The sequence below is a fragment of the Eucyclogobius newberryi genome, unplaced genomic scaffold (genome assembly GCF_026437365.1).
Source record: "Eucyclogobius newberryi isolate DKJ021-1_F unplaced genomic scaffold, fEucNew1.0.hap1 SCAF_20, whole genome shotgun sequence".
In the NCBI taxonomy this organism is placed as follows: domain Eukaryota; kingdom Metazoa; phylum Chordata; class Actinopteri; order Gobiiformes; family Gobiidae; genus Eucyclogobius; species Eucyclogobius newberryi.
In genome coordinates, this window is record NW_027315835.1 from 8,203,092 (window position 1) to 8,219,402 (window position 16,311).

Here is a 16,311-nt window from a genome sequence, read left to right on the forward strand (position 1 = left end):
ATCTAGAAAAAGTCTAAATTCTGAGACGTACAATTACAGTATGTATTTGTACGTCTCAGAATTGCACAAACAACAACAACAACAGAATAAAGGCGTCATCGAGTGTTCACGTTTGTCAAATCATAACATTTCGTAATTCCTATGGATTTGGGCCGTTGTTTACAAAGTGGTTGCGAGGTAACAGTTGTGGAATCGCCTCTACCTACAGTATGTCCCATCTGCTACATAAACAACACTTTTGGTCAAATCATAAACATAATCATCAGCGTTAAATGGCGTGTAGTCCAACCTGTCATATGGATTTTAAAAGCACTTTCGATGACTGGCCAGGCGAGTCTCATTTATATCATTGTACTATAGCAATATCTTATTTTTAATACACAGTCGATCGTCTTAAGCATAGCAAATAAAGGGCCAGAGCGGGGGTCAGGGATAGAGGTCCGTGTTTTGTGTCCGTGGAGTTGGCAAACGTTCACCGCGTTATGTCCACCGCCACCAGACTCCGCGCGTCCCGGGCCGAGCGGAGTTTCAGTTCCTGGTAGCACTGTACGAAACTGTGGTAGATGAACGTGATGGGCAGCGCCAGCAGGACGATGCCGCTCACCACGCAGAACCCCCCGAGCACGCGCCCCGCCACCGTCACCGGGTACACGTCCCCGTAACCGACCGTGGTCATGGAGATGATGACCCACCACGCCGCGGCCGGGATGCTCTCGTAGTCGTGGTTGGGCGACTCCGTGAGCAGGCCGTGCTCGAGCAGCTGGGCCAGCGCGCTGTATATCGCCATGGCCACGAACACGAACACCATCAGCATGACCATCTCGCGGTAGCACCGGCGCAGCGTCAGCCCGAGAGTCTGCAGGCCCAGGAAGTGCCGGGCAAGCTTCATCAGCCAGAAAACCCTCATCATTCTCAAAACGCGCAGGAAGACTCCGGCGACGCCGAGTCCGGCGCCCGGCATGCCCGCGCCGGCCAGCGCCATGGTGACGTAGTACGGGGTGATGGCGATGACGTCGATGATGTTCAGCGGGCGCCGGATGAACTCCCACTTGCTCCGGGCGACCAGGAAGCGCAGGGTGCACTCCGCCGTGAACCAGCCGATGCACACGGCCTCCATGATCCTGAAGAGGGGGAGAGAAGAGAGGGATGAGCCGGGAGGGATGTGGACGGGAAGTGGCTGCAGGCAGATAGCGCTGAGGTAAATATGAGGGATAAGACCAGCAGGAGAGAGCAGGAGAATGTAAATGATTAGTGGGGCTCTAAACAAAGGAAACACTACATTTGTTGGTGGAGGGTCTGAAAACCCTCTTGTCTTTGTGTGGTATTAAACTGTTCTGTCGTGCTTTTATTCAATTATATTCATGCAGCTCATAACTAGTGAATGAATAATGTAATGTAAAGCATTTTGGGTCTATTGAAAAAGCCGTTGTTCACTGCGGTCATGAAAATGATGTCGGTTATGTGGACGTGATGTGAAAAATGCCTCGCAACATTCCCACTGAGGGGCAGAATTATGCCCGGCACGACTGATAAAATGTGCTTCTTTGCTCTTTAGCCTCATTTCTGTCCTGCCGAGCTACTTTTGGTTTTCATTTTGCCATATGAAGTTGTTTTTCATCTGCAGTCTGAATTCCAAATGTACCGTATTGATGTCAACTGTATAACCTCCATGTTCATATCAGAAGAAGAAAACAACAACAACAACAACAACAACAACAACAACAACAACAACAACAGATAAACAACAACAACAGACAAACAACAGACAATAGAAACAGGACTAAACTTGGATCAAATAAAGAACTGAATGAACCAGGTCCAAACCAGAAGAAATTTAAGTCTAAAATTAAGATCTAAACCTAAAAAATACTATAGACTATAATATGTAATTAATAATATTTATAACTGATTACCATATTTTCCAAAAAATAACAGCCTAAAAATAACATTTGGTTGACCTCAATTATTTAAGATTTACCGTATTTTCCAGAGTATAAGTTGCACCAGCCAAAAAATGCATAATAGAGACAAAAAAAAAAACATATATAAGTCTCACTGGAGTATGAAATGCGGTTGCAAGTGTGAAAATAACAAATAATATCACATATAAGTCGCTCCGGAGTATGAGTATATAAGTATAAATATAAGTATAAGTCGCACCACGGCCAAAACTATGAAAAAAGGTGCCACTTATACTCCTGAAAATACGATAACTACAATCTAAACCATGACTTGGACCACCGAATTTGCCGTGTACACGCTCCCAGTTGTACCCATCCCGCAGTTTGAGAACCACAGTGGAAAAGTGGACAGAAACACATAATAATCATACTGCACTATTGGCAGCAGATGAGAAGGCGATCAGTGAATATATGAAGACATTAAGGCTCAGTGTGAACCACAAGCCTCGGGAAACGTCCATCAGAACAATTAGACCAAATTACATCAGCAGAGTGCACCAGCCAAGCCATTGACAGAAGGGTCGTAATAATAATGGGATAATATCGAGAACCCATGTAAATGCGCTGAAGGGAACAGAGCGGACACAGCACGGACTTTTTTTTTTACGGGTAGGACTTAAGAATATATTGCAACAAAATGACTGGTAAACATTAAAACTTACGTTGAACAATTGTGAATTTCTATTCTATTTTTATGTTAGAAATATAGCTTTTATTAATCGGCTTCATGAACATTGATATTTGAGGATGTTTTGTGATTTTGTCTTCGTTTATTTACCATCAAGCTCCAGGACATGTGAAATAGAAAGAGAAAGCGATAGTGTATACCGTATTTTCCGGACTATAAGTCGCACCTTTTTTCATAGTTTTGGCCGTGGTGCGACTTATACTTATATTTATACTTATATACTCATACTCCGGAGCGACTTATATGTGATATTATTTGTTATTTTCACACTTGCAACCGTATTTCACACTCCAGTGCGACTTATATATGTTTTTTTCTTCTCTATTATGCATTTTTTGGCGACTTAGTTTTTGGCGACCAGTGCGACTTATAGTCCAGAAAATACGGTATACCACTTATGTTGAGAATCAGTTTGTACTGCAAAGGAATAAGCATTAAATTAGAATAGGTGTTTTTTAAATGTTTTCCAACCTGGACTTTTTTTTATTTTTTATTTACCTTATAATAATGTCCCTAGTCTAATGTCGACCTGCCGATTAAAAAAGCCCCAAGCTAATTACTGACAAATGAAATTATGTATTTGTGTATAACATATGTTCTGTTAATATGTGTGAAGTAGATTGGAGCTGATATTTCTCTGGGGCTGTAACATATTTCAAAACTGACCTTTATTATTACTTCTACTTGATTACTTTAGCCTGATTGCAATTAGTAGAGTCAAACCAAATACTCAAGGGGTAATTGGCTCTCTTTACTGCTACTGCTACTGCTGCTGCTACTACTACTACTACTACTACTACTAGTACTACTACTATTACTACTACTACTACTACTACTACTACTACTGTTGCAACACAAAAAAAAAATTCTCCTCTCCCCTTTTTATAACCAACTGTGTTGTTTTTTTCACCAGACAAAATGAATGTTTTATGATCATAATAATACTGGGAATAATAATACAAATTTGCACAGTAATGACTTTTGTCAAATATATTGAGTGAGTTGCCCGCACAGACAGGTACTTGAGTAAACATGCATTCATTCTCTACGGCTTGTTCCCCTTAGGGACCGCGGGTGACTGCAGCATGTCCCAGTGACTTTGGATCTTTTGGGACATTATTGTCCAGCATAACATTACATTTAAGAAATGTTTGTCTCTATATTGGACCAATATTTTCACTTTTTAGTGAAAAAAAAATATTGGCTATTGGCCTTAAATTCAGCTTGAGCCTAAATGTTTGGTTTGAGTCGACTATATCTGACAAAAAGCTTTTATTACACTTTATTGTGAAGAGAAGACTGTGCCAAAAAAAAGTCTTATTATACTGTTATAATTATGCGGAGCAGTGAGCTCAGTAATTGAGTTTATTTTGGGGAAATTATGAAACTGCCCTCAACATCTGTCCAAAAACATTGTCAGAGTTTCTCAGGCATCTGCAGAGCTGATTCTAAAAATCTGTATTGGGCTCGGACAGGTAAAACCCCAAACCCATCCATCTCTAATTTGAGGTTTCCTTTCCCCGTGTTGTTGTGGTCATTCTAAAAGTCCATTTGATACACGGTCCCCTCGGAACGTCTTGGCTGTATACACTTGCCTCATGTTTGATCGCTCTTCCAAACTCCCAATTGTGCTGTAGCTCTGGCAAATGGCTCGTGGTGAAATCTGGACGAGGCACAGAGGCGTTTTTTGGCAGGAGCAGGTGCAGCCAGGACCAGGCGGGGTCAGATTGTGCGCTCGCCTGTCTGGGATTGACGGATTTATGTATTGATGACATGACACGGGCCTCTCAATATCATGCGGACAAACTTTGCTAAACCCACAGGGGAAATTACTCGGACACAGCGGCGCACAAATTACAATATGATAACGGCACCGAACTCAGGAGAGACGAGACAGCGCTCTTCTAAGCCTCAGTCGCTGTAAATATGTACTTCATCACGACTGCGGCCCCCTTAACGATGCCAAGATACCACTACAATTTACTAAGAAAATCCAATGTTTTTCTTTTTTTTTTCTGACATTAAAATATAAATAATAATCCCTGTAAGCTTAATACATTAATATATTCACAATAGTACATTTAAACAAATATATAATGTAGTATATATAGCAGTTTTAACAATATGCTATGGAGTATAATGTGTTTTCCTGACCTATGACCTAAAAAGCAAAGCAAAGTGAAGGCTATTTAATTAATTTCAACCAGTTTATATTACATAATAAAGTACTCCAGAGTATATAAATACCTACCACTGCACAATGTCAGTGATTCAATTAAAGGAATAGTTTTACTTTTACCGTAAAGATGCACTACGTGACTTTTTTCATCCGCTCGTCTCCACTGTGATGTTTTTACTTTAATGCCTTTATTTCTTCACGGTGTGGCAAAACATATATATTTCCATGGAAACAGGCAAGAATCTGATCTGCTCTGAACCATCAAGCTCCAGGACATGTGAAATATAAAGAGAAAGCTATTGTGTACACCGTATTTTCTGGACTATAAGTGGCATCTTTTTTCATAGTTTTGGCCGTGGTGCAACTTATACTTATACTTATATACTGTACTCGGGAGCGACTTATATGTGATATTATTTGTTATTTTCACACTTGCAACCGCATTTCATACTCCAGTGCGACTTATGTATGTTTTTTTCTTCTCTATTATGCGTTTTTTTCGTTGGTGCGACTTATACTCCAGGTGCAGGCTATTTAATTCATTTGAACTGGTTTATATTACATAATAAAGTACTCCAGAGTATATAAATACCTACCACTGCACAATGTCAGAGATTCAATTAAAGGAATAGTTTTACTTTTACCGTAAAGATGCACTATGTAACTTTTTCATCTGCTCTCGTCTCCACTGTGATGTTTTTACTTTAATGCCTTTAATTCTTCACGGTGTGGCAAAACATATATATATCTCCATGGAAACGGGCAAAAAGTGACATTACCAGGCCAAGTCAGAGTCATAGTGCAGTCCAAAAATAGTGTACTGATCGTGGATACTGCTTATTATACAACTTTAAACCATGAATAAAACCTATTTTTGATTAATGGAAGGACATGTTGAATGGGTACACACTGCATAAAGCACCGTGCATAGTGCAACGCTTCTCCCATTCACACTCAAGTACTGGGCCATTATTACACAAATGTGCGCGCTCACACAATAGAGGGTGAAGTGTGTAGCCCAAGGACACAACAATATACAATAAAATCCACTAGGTTTTCTTTGTCTATCTGTCCAGACCGTCTCTTTTCTGGACACATCAGATTTTGATCTCCCAAACATCTACCTTGACTCAACAAACACCCACTAATGAAATACCTATTTTAAACCCATCCACCAGCAGGAGAGAGAGCGAAACCCCCCTGCACTCACTCCCCGAAGGGTCTGAAATACAGAGGTGCGCTGGAGGTGGGATGAGGACATTTTTAGTTCTGCCATGCTCAGGAACACTTGATAGAGTTTGAGAGACCGCACACGGGAAATGAAAAGAAAAGTGCAACTATTCGAGACTTCGGGTCAATCTGTGGACATGGCAGCAGCAACAACAACAACAGAAATCAGTTGTATTGCACAGTTCGTTACTAAGGTTGTTTTCAAGCTGATTTGATTTATGTTTGGTCCTGTTATGGTCCTGGTTTGGTCCAGGTCTAGTCCAGGTCTAGTCCAGGTCTAGTCCAGGTTTAGTCCAGGTCTAGTCCAGGTCTAGTCCAGGTCTAGTCCAGGTTCGGGTACGGATTTAGTCACATTTTAACCCTAATTTTGATGTGCTGACTGTTCAAATGATTTCAGTAATCAACTAGTCAAACGATTACTTCCATTGTGCATTGACTTTTAAAATAAATTATTAACCAAATATAGGGAATATGTATAAATAAAATGTAAAAGAAAATCTGAAATAGTTGATTCTTCTTTGACATATGTATATAAGTACAGTAAAATTCTGCTTATCAGAGGTTTGCAGCTGTAAACGTTGCACAATTGTTCACGATACAAGTGCATTTGAACTAGAGTTTTAAATTAAATGATATTGTCATGTAATTTTCCCTGGACAAGATGAGATATGAGATTGGGTCTACAAGAATGAGCCAGATTAAAAGATAACACTTTAACACAATAAATACAGTACATAAATATGAATATCCAGTTCACAATTTGGTATTTGTTTTAATTTAATATTCGCTGTCATTGTTGCACTGCTTTTTGCAAAGTGCAACATCTTGTGGCGCGAGATATTACGTGTTATATTGTATATTATGAAGAAAAAGACTTATTTCCATTGACTGTAGTGGAAACCTGGAACTGAAACTGAACCTTGACATGAAGTTATAGTTTCAAAACACAGCCTTTATTCAAGATTTCTACTTTGTTAGACCTGGATTAGTTCTGATTTAGACTTTAACGACTAATTTAGTGTTGGTTAGTTTTAAATTAGGCTTGGATAATTCTAATATGCGTTGGGTTCAGGTTTAGGCACCATTTTGAGTACTTTTTCCCCATTCAGAATATAATGTTTTGTTTTTAATAGTTAATTTCGATAGCATACATTTGTTTATTTTTCATCACTCTGAAATCCAAAGATGCCCGTCTGATAGTTCTGTTTTTCTCTAGTTTTATTTTAATTTTTGTGCTTTAAGAACTACTTTCAATGAAATTCTGTTTGATTATATTCCTGACTTTGTTGTGGGTGTTTTTATCTAGTGCCTCGAGCAAAACCGTCAATCCTTTTGATTATAAGCTACATTTAGTCTGATTACCTAACCACTGTGACTGGTCCAAATACTCCCAAACCTGACCTTATAAAGACAAATGCTTGCTCTCAATCTTTATTTAGCAGTGGATACATGAAATACTGAAAACGGTCCAATTTCAAAACCTAAATCACAGCCTCCGGGGGTTGAGTTTAGCTCCTATTTGATTTCCATTAGCCTCTCTTCCTGTGCCGCTGTCATTGTTGAATCGTGAAATCGGGTTTATGGCAGGCTGTTTATCTCCCGTGTGTGCACAGTCAGGTGAACTGTTGGAGGTGGAGTGGTTCTCAAACAGAGGGGAGGCTACCTGGGAATGTGTGGCTTTTAATTCACATTGATATGTTGCTTAACGCGTGACATTCGCAACGTTTAATACTGAGCCGGAGGACAGGTCAGATTATGGTAGAATTTGCCTTGGAGCTGTCAAAAAGCAGATGTTTTGTCCCGGTTTATGGTTCGTATCTCCGCAATTACAAGGCTCAAAGGCACAAAACAAAAACGGGCACAAAGTTAAATGTCTTCTCTGTCGGCAGAAACAACGTGTTGTCAGTGGAAAGGACTTTGAACGGCGGTTTTATTGTTTGTCGACCCAATATCTCTAGGAATAATCTCATGTGGATTCAGTGTTGTTATTGCTTAATTTCCCATTGTGTTATATATATGCCCCCTGTCTAGGATTGGTACTAGTTTAGTTCTTATTCAAACCATAATTTAATTCTTGTTTATACCATGTTTGGTTCTTGTTAATACCATGGTTTAGTTCTTGTTTATACCATGGTTTGGTTCTTGTTTATACCATGGTTTAGTTCTTGTTTATACCATGGTTTAGTTCTTGTTTATTCCATGGTTTAGTTCTTGTTTATTCCATGGTTTAGTTCTTGTTTATTCCATGGTTTAGTTCTTGTTTATTCCATGGTTTAGTTCTTGTTTATTCCATGGTTTAGTTCTTATTCATACCATGGTTTAGTTCTTGTTTATACCATGATTTAGTTCTTGTTTATTCCATGGTTTAGTTCTTGTTTATACCATGGTTTAGTTCTTGTTTATACCATGGTTTAGTTCTTGTTTATTCCATGGTTTAGTTCTTGTTTATTCCATGGTTTAGTCCTTATTCATACCATGGTTTAGTTCTTGTTTATATCATGATTTAGTTCTTGTTTATTCCATGGTTTGGTTCTTGTTTAATCCATGGTTTAGTTCTTGTTTATACCATGGTTTAGTTCTTGTTCATACCATGGTTTAGTTCTTGTTTATTCCATGGTTTAGTTCTTGTTTATACCATGGTTTAGTTCTTGTTTATACCATGGTTTAGATCTTGTTCACACCATGGTTTAGATCTGGTTTACACCATGGTTTAGATCTTGTTTACACCATGGTTTAGATCTTGTTTACACCATGGTTTAGATCTTGTTTACACCATGGTTTAGTTCTTGTTTACACCATGGTTTAGATCTTGTTTACACTATGGTTTACTTAATTAGGACACGTTTAGGATATGTTGAGTTGGTTTAATCCTGATTCAGCACAGATTTAGTTCTGGTTTAATCCTGAATTTTGATCTAGTTTTGATCTAATTTAGCAGTACATTTAGCAGTTTAGGTGGTACATTTAGCACTTTACCAATACATTTAGCAGTTTAGCAGTACATTTAGCAGTTTAGCGGTTCATAGGCGATCACTTTTCAAACTAATATTTCTAAGTGTGAGCAGACCCAAACTAGTCAAAACAATCTTTAATAATTAACAGTGCACTTTTGTTTATTACATGGATTTGTTATTGATTTATTGCTCAAACTTTCCTTTTAATTAATGGTGTAAGACCGGGATGAACGATGTGGGGGGCTTTTAAGTTAAATTAGTTTTTTTGACCCAAGCACAAGACACATTTTAACACATTTAATCACGAGGTAACGATTGTCCCAACAAAGTTAAAGGAAGAGTTAAATTAGGTCTGACTATTTGTGTGATTTGACTTTGTAGCGTGTATTTAGAGTTTTTTTTGACAATAAAAAACAAGCATGCTAATTTGTGACTGGAGGTCATTAAAATGGATCTGCGGAGGTCAAACCTAATCCAATTTAAAAGCACCTCAACATCAATCGTCCCCGTTTTAAGTAAATTAACTCTCCTTTCATACGAGAGAGACCTGTCAATCAATCACAAATCCATACAATTATTATCACAAGTGCACTGTTAATTATTAGAGGTTCTTTTGACTGTTTTGGGTCTCGTGTATTCATTTTACATTTTCATACATTTAGAGTTAAAACAGGAAAGATGCATATTTAAGATCGACTTTATTGTCCTTATAGAGACATTTAACTTTACACAATGTATATAACTAAGGTATATATATATATTATTTATATATATAACAAAGCATGCTCTCCCCGTGTTACCGTGGGTTCTCTCCGGGTTCTCCGGCTCCTCCCACCGTCCAAAGACATGCATGTGTTAGGTAACATTGGTGACTCTAAATTGGCCCTAGTGAATGAATGTGAGCGTGAACTGTCTGTAATGTCTATGTCTCCGTGTTGACCCTGCGACAAGTTGGCCACTGTCCAGGATGTACCCCACCTAAGGCCCGAAGTCACTGGGATAGGCTCCAGTCACCCGCGACCCCGAAAGGGAACAAGCGGTAGAAAATGGATGGATGGATGGATATAACTAAGGTCAGGGAAATCCAGTTTATACCATGGTTTAGTTCTTGTTTATACCATGGTTTAGTTCTTGTTTATACCATGGTTTAGTTCTTGTTTATACCATGGTTTAGTTCTTGTTCATATCGCGTTTTAGTTCTTGTTCATACCATGGTTTAGTTCTTGTTCATATCGCGTTTTAGTTCTTGTTTATACCATGGTTTAGTTCTTGTTCATACCATGGTTTGGTTCTTGTTTATACCATGGTTTAGTTCTTGTTCATACCATGGTTTAGTTCTTGTTCATACCATGGTTTAGTTCTTGTTTATACCATGGTTTAGTTCTTGTTCATATCGCGTTTTAGTTCTTGTTCATACCATGGTTTAGTTCTTGTTCATATCGCGTTTTAGTTCTTGTTTATACCATGGTTTAGTTCTTGTTCATATCGCGTTTTAGTTCTTGTTTATACCATGGTTTAGTTCTTGTTCATATCGCGTTTTAGTTCTTGTTTATACCATGGTTTAGTTCTTGTTCATACCATGGTTTGGTTCTTGTTTATACCATGGTTTAGTTCTTGTTTATACCATGGTTTAGTTCTTGTTCATACCATGGTTTGGTTCTTGTTTATACCATGGTTTAGTTCTTGTTTATACCATGGTTTAGTTCTTATTTATACCATGGTTTAGTTCTTGTTTACACCATGGTTTAGTTCTTGTTTATACCATGGTTTAGTTCTTCTTTACACCATGGTTTAGTTCTTGTTTATACCATGGTTTAGTTCTTGTTTATACCATGGTTTAGTTCTTGTTTACACCATGGTTTAGTTCTTGTTTATACCATGGTTTAGTTCTTGTTTACACCATGGTTTAGTTCTTGTTTATACCATGGTTTAGTTCTTGTTTATACCATGGTTTAGTTCTTGTTCACACCATGGTTTAGTTCTTGTTTATACCATGGTTTAGTTCTTGTTTATACCATGGTTTAGTTCTTGTTCACACCATGGTTTAGTTCTTGTTTATACCATGGTTTAGTTTTTGTTTACACCAGCTCACCACCTTCATGTTTTGTGGTGAAAATGCAGTATATTCATCATTACAAATCTGTTATTATATTTAAGTAAAAAGCCAAAACTGCACGTGCCAAATGAACAGTGCATTTACACATACAACAGCACGACCAGGACTAGTACACGAGTAAACCAGGTCAGGGCTAAACCAGGACTAAAACAGGACCAAATCAAGTCTAAATCAGAATCAAACTGGGCTCAAACCACTACGAATATGAACGTGTCCAAACAATCCCAGAAAATCAAATATTTTTCAAAGCAGATCCAACATGAATCCTGACATTGGCACAAACACATGCATAATTGAGGGTATGGGCAGACTGACTGACGTGTGTTCCTGTCATTCAGCGCCGATCATGGGAGTAATTTGACTTCATGTTTTCCCTGAGAGCCACTCATCGTACGGCCGTGTGGAGACGGGGCCCCCGGGCGAGAGGCTCTGCACTGGAGCCACTAATACAGATGATGGAAATGTGAATTACACGCGCATGATTTGTTTTGTGTCCGCTCTGTTTCAATTTATTCGCGGCATTTATTATCACCGGTGAGTAAATTGGCTTGAAGACGTTGTAGGGATGATTTGATTTGTGCCTTAAATTAAAGGCGGTATGGACGATTTTTCGGCGATTTGAGAACGCAGGTGGAAGTGCGCATGTGCACTCCCCCGTGTGGACTGATACAACACACACGTGCGTTTGTTTATTAGCACAACGGAGCGCATGGCTCGTCTCCCGTAGATTTCTGTCCACTTCTGCGTCAGCTCGAACTGTCTTTCTCCATCTTCATTTTGCCCCGTACACTGAGGGAACTATATTATGATAGATCCATGCGCTTAGGCAAGCGGAAACGTGGGGACGAGCCTGACGCGGCTGCAGGTGAGCGATAGGTGCGTTTTATAATTGATACGTGGCAGGACAAATGATTTATCCACGCCACGAGGAAATATGATACAAAATTTGCTGAAAAAAATCGTCCATACCACCTTTAATGAAATGAAATGAATCAAAAATGAAATGAATCAAATCAAAAAAGAATAAAAACAGAATAAAAACAGAATAAAATAAATAAAATAAAAATAAATAAAATTAATAACATTAAAATAAATAAAATATTACATTTGGTGGGATAAATCATATACTTTAACAATTGTCTGCCCAAAATGTGAAAATGTTATGTTATTACAAGCCTAAACAACATAGTACAAGAACAAGAACAAGTATTCTATGGTATTTTTTGTGATATTAAATGCAAAGTTTAAAGTCTTGGGGTAAACTGAATGTTTATCCACGAGTAAGACATTTGGATTTTTTCATTTTTCATACAAACATAATGAATGAGTGCAAATGAACTCACTCTGAACTGGGCCTTTTCTAGCGCGCACCAAGTTGATGTTGACACAATAGTTGCCATAACAATGACCTGATGTCGGATTCGGTGCAAAACGGAACACGCTGTAATTAATGCTGGACAAAGAGTCATTTCAGACGCACGATCACAACACGTTAAATCTGTCGTGTTTGGCAAACCTCAAAAGTAAAACGCATTCGATTTATACCGTGGCGCGCACCAGATCTCCGCTTCTTTACCTGTTCTCCTCCACCGTCTTCCTCTTGGCCGTGTCCCAGTCCGGCAGGGTGCTGGCGCAGAGCATCACCATGGAAAGAACGACAAAAATCACGGAGATCGACGCCAGAACCTGCGCCACGACGGACGAGTTGGGCTCCTCGAAGCACTTGCGCATCTTCTCCAGCCATCTGGCGCGTCCGGTCAGCTCAGCCTCCTCCGGACCCGGCGGCTCGTCCTCGGACACGGAGAAGCTGTCCATCCCGACCTCGGACATGCGGTCGTCCAGGCGCTTCTGGCAGCAGGAGTCCAGGTGCGCGCTCTCCAGGCCCCAGTAGAGCATCTCGGAGTAGAAGGAGAGCTCGCAGACGCCCGGCACGAAGCGCAGTTTGCCCGAGCGCACGTACAGCATGATGAAGACGAAAGCCTGCGCGTGGCGGTCGAAGAAGAACTCGTTGCGGTCCCGGTCGTAGTCGTCGCAGAGCTCCAGCACCTCTTTCTCCGTGGCGCACGCGTGCAGGCGGCTCACGCGCCTCAGAGGGAAATCCCGGATCACTTCCCGGGTGAAGGCGTAGCGGGTTCCCCCCACGTTCAGCACGCACACGCTCTTCCCGAACTTCATCCTGCGACCTGTGGCTCAGTGACGCTCCGGTCGCGCGCGCGGAGCCATCGCTCGGGTTCTGGCTCGAGGTCCCGGTCCAGGTTTGGGAGTGTTAGGTCCGAGTTTGAGGCGCGCGGTGCGGGGTGTGGTTCGTCACTGTCCAGGCGCCGCTCTCCCGCCGCTGATGTGAACTCCGCTTCTGTGTCTGAAGTCAGAGAGGCTCCCACTGAGCTCAGGGCGAGCCCGGCCCCTCGCTGATGTCACTCACGCACACGCGCGACACGCTCACGCACGCACAGCACACGCACAGCACACTCACGCACAACGCACGCACAAATCAACACACGCACGCACAACGCACGCACGCACAGCACACTCACGCACAAATCAACACACGCACGCTCACGCACGCACAGCACACTCACGCACAACGGACGCACAAATCAACACACGCACGCACAACACACGCACGCACAGCACACTCACGCACAAATCAACACACGCACGCTCACGCACGCACAGCACACTCACGCACAACGCACGCACAAATCAACACACGCACGCACAACGCACGCACGCACAGCACACTCACGCACAAATCAACACACGCACGCTCACGCACGCACAGCACACTCACGCACAACGCACGCACAAATCAACACACGCACGCACAACGCACGCACGCAGTCCACATTCACGCACGCACATCACACGCACGTGCAGAGAGAGGAGCTCGAGGAGAGATGCGCTTTTTGCGCACAGCGTCACCAAAGTGAGAGAAGGCTGTTCCGTGGTGGATTTTCGTGGAACCACATGTTTATCGGGCATTTAAATCATGAAAAACAAATGGATTATTTACAGGGCGTGTAGCTCATTGAAATGCATCACTTTTACATTTGAGTTGAACTGGCTGAGGCTGTATTAACATGTTCATCATTATGTGTGAATTTGTATGACTTGGTCACCATCAGACCAAGAGAGTAAGAGACACTTTCTGATCTGTCTTGAATAAAATTATATCACAAGATTTATATTGATACATTAGTAAACTCTTAACAATATTTTTGTTCAACCCCCGGGAGCAAATGCAGGAGCCATGAGCAACAGCAGAAGCAGCATCAAGAGGACTCTTTGCAGATTCTGGCCATAAATGATGTCCCTCTTTATATATTGATAGAAGAAAACTCTGGAACAACAATTAATTTGCCAAAAGACTGAAAGTCTGATTTTAAAATCATGAGCAGGCAACTTAAATGAGTTCTCACAGAACTACAACAAACTAGGACTTTAGTAAGTGCCATAATATCTCTATGCGTTATTTTGGAATCTCAGCTCATCATTATAAACAGGACCAAACAGGTGAAGGAAAAGTGGGACAATGGATGAAGTGAAGTTTGATCCTTTTTCATTTAAATTGCACCAGCTGCCCTGGGGCAGACTGGCAAAGATGTAGCTGCCTTTATGGGCCAACAGCCTCTGATCACCATAAATCACACATCTATGACACGATGCCACTTTACACTGTTGAGTTATACCAACTTTTGGGTTAAGAGAAAACAGCTACTGACTACAAGTCCAGCACTTAACCCATAAAGAAGGTGCAGATGTTAAAGAGCAGGTGGATGCAAAAAGTATTATTGGGCGTGAAGGCTTTATTAGACAGGAAAGGTGAGCGTGAAATGGGGACGAGAGAGAAGGGAGGACGTGTAGTGCGTTGTCGAACTCACGACACTGTGGCTGGTTACACTTGGAGCCTGGCATACATGTGCTGATGCCCTAACCACTCCACCACTGAGCAGCACACAAAAAGTATTTTTAAATGGATTGATTTCACACACTTGGAAAGTGCCCTGGACATATTTTTAGTGTCCCACTTTTATTGGTGTCCCACTTTGGGACACTAAAAATATGTCTACTCTGTGTACCAATAACCAGCGTCCCACCAACAGGACTTCGAATAATAATAACGCCACCTTCTGTGTGTTATATTTCTGATATTTGGTTTCCTCTGGTGTAAAGTAGACATCTTGAGCTTGTGTATGTAAAACATTCAAGACTTCCATTTCATTTAAAACTGCAGAATTTGGGTCACTGAAAAGCGCTATATAAATAAAAGTTATTATTATTATTATTATTATTTCACAAAAAGTCTCCCATGACCCATAATGCACCTGGACATAAGGAGTAGATCAATCTCGCAGATGCAGAAAGAACAGGGACATCCGCCACATCCAATAACAAAGTATCCCGTCTCTCCATCATCTCAGGTGTACCACCACCTCACGTGCCCCGGTCCTAGGTGTGCGTGCGCGTGCCCGCCGCCGCGCGCGCGCTCCCGCCGCTCCTCGTGACGTCAGCAGAGAGTGGTTTTTCGGGTTTGATTCTTTTTTGGAGCCGCGTCTGAGTTCACTGAGCGGTGGCTGGAGGAGGGGCCCCGCTGCCACTCTTTTAACTAAATACTCCCCGCTGGCTTCGCGTCCGGAGCCTCCGCCGCGCTCGGGCCTCAATTTTTTTTTTACCCTTTCAGACTTTTATCCCTTTTATTAATTTATTGCAGTTTATGGTTTGCGCTCCGGGAGGGCAGAAATGGCGGCCAACATGTACCGGGTCGGAGGTAGGCTGCCGCTGCTGCTGCTATGTCAATGTGGATCTCCTTCTCTTTTATCACGCACGGAGCCGCACGCGTCGGCTCCCCACAAAACCCCCGCGGTCCGCGCCGTTAACTCGCGCGTTTATAGTCGCCTCGTTTTTTTGCGGGGACACGGACGTTGCCGTGGCGCGCGCGGCGTCATTGACCGCGTCCGCACGGCTGGGGAAAAATGCTAAATATTTTGGGGCTTCTGAAAATGGGCCTTGCGTTGTCGCCGCGGCCACGGGAGCTAGCCGCCGCCAGGTTGTTGCTAATCGCCGACAATGTAAACACGTTCGGCCCGTCGCGCAGCTTCTTGTTGTCGCCTTTTCGTTTCGCCGCGCAAACTTTTGATTGCGACAAAATTAGGGAGACGTTTTTTTAAGCCTCGACATGTGCG

The 16,311-nt window shown here is 41.6% G+C and overlaps 2 protein-coding genes across 4 annotated transcripts in view; one reads left to right on the forward strand and one right to left on the reverse strand.

Moving 5' to 3' along the window:
* Nucleotides 1-351: 351 nt before the first annotated feature.
* kcng3 (potassium voltage-gated channel, subfamily G, member 3) lies at nt 352-13,352 on the reverse strand. 2 transcript variants are annotated; one of them, XM_072456355.1, is made up of 2 exons: nt 12,705-13,352; nt 352-1,193 (listed from the first exon to the last, which is right to left on the reverse strand). In XM_072456355.1, the coding sequence occupies exons 1-2, from the start codon at nt 13,301-13,303 to the stop codon at nt 473-475; spliced, it is 1,320 nt and encodes a 439-aa protein (XP_072312456.1). In that variant the 5' UTR covers nt 13,304-13,352; the 3' UTR covers nt 352-472. The 2 variants fall into 2 exon arrangements, with proteins under 2 accessions (XP_072312456.1, XP_072312457.1); XM_072456356.1 differs by having other exon boundaries at nt 354-1,121.
* Nucleotides 13,353-15,622: 2,270 nt separating this feature from the next.
* Nucleotides 15,623-16,311, forward strand: part of mta3 (metastasis associated 1 family, member 3) — a 50,452-nt gene continuing 49,763 nt past the window's right edge. For both annotated transcript variants that reach the window (XM_072455803.1, XM_072455804.1), the window contains exon 1: nt 15,623-15,896. In XM_072455803.1, coding sequence (XP_072311904.1) covers nt 15,869-15,896 — 28 coding nt within the window. In that variant the 5' untranslated portion in view covers nt 15,623-15,868. The remainder of the gene's footprint in view (nt 15,897-16,311) is intronic.